The 555-nt window shown below is 49.2% G+C and overlaps 1 protein-coding gene across 1 annotated transcript in view; it reads right to left on the reverse strand.

Moving 5' to 3' along the window:
* LOC119594412 overlaps positions 1-555 on the reverse strand; it is a gene marked incomplete at both ends in the record, with an annotated part of 7348 nt that overhangs the window by 1315 nt on the left and 5478 nt on the right. Inside the window, 1 exon segment of the mRNA XM_037943473.1 lies at positions 350-555. Within this exon segment, the coding sequence (XP_037799401.1) occupies positions 350-555 (206 nt within the window).

The following is a 555-nucleotide window of genomic DNA, read 5'->3' on the forward strand; positions in this document are numbered from 1 at the left end:
TCTAAATGCCCTATAGCAATTGCAATTTAAACCTTCATCGAAGTGAGGTCCCGGGAATCACACAAACATTCTTAAAAACAACACTTTATCTTAAAAGAAATATGATTATGTATGGAAGATCGTTATATTATTCATATACAAATAACCTAGCAGGTTGGCTTACGTACATAAATTTCTTTTTACTTCATTTATATGAAAAAAAAACAGATTCTTCAGAAGAACAACACGGAGATTAGACGGAAAGGATAGATACCAACGAGAAGCCTCAAAAATCCCGCGGAAACGACAAATGAACGAATAAAGTACTAATCTGCGAGGGCCTTGACGAAGCGAACACACTCCCACGCACCTGTATGGCGACCTGTCCGTTGGGCAGCGTGACGATCTGCACCCCCGGGGGCACGCTGTTGACCGACAGCCCCGGCCCGGCTATGGCGGAGATCCCGGTGGGCGGCGGGAGGGTGGAGAACGTGGGCGGGAAGGAGATGGGCACGTCCACGACGCCGCCGCCGCTGATGGTGGGCGCCTTGGTGGTGACGTCGCTCGTGTCGAGGA

Source organism: Penaeus monodon, chromosome 33 (assembly GCF_015228065.2).
Source record: "Penaeus monodon isolate SGIC_2016 chromosome 33, NSTDA_Pmon_1, whole genome shotgun sequence".
In the NCBI taxonomy this organism is placed as follows: Eukaryota; Metazoa; Arthropoda; class Malacostraca; order Decapoda; family Penaeidae; genus Penaeus; species Penaeus monodon.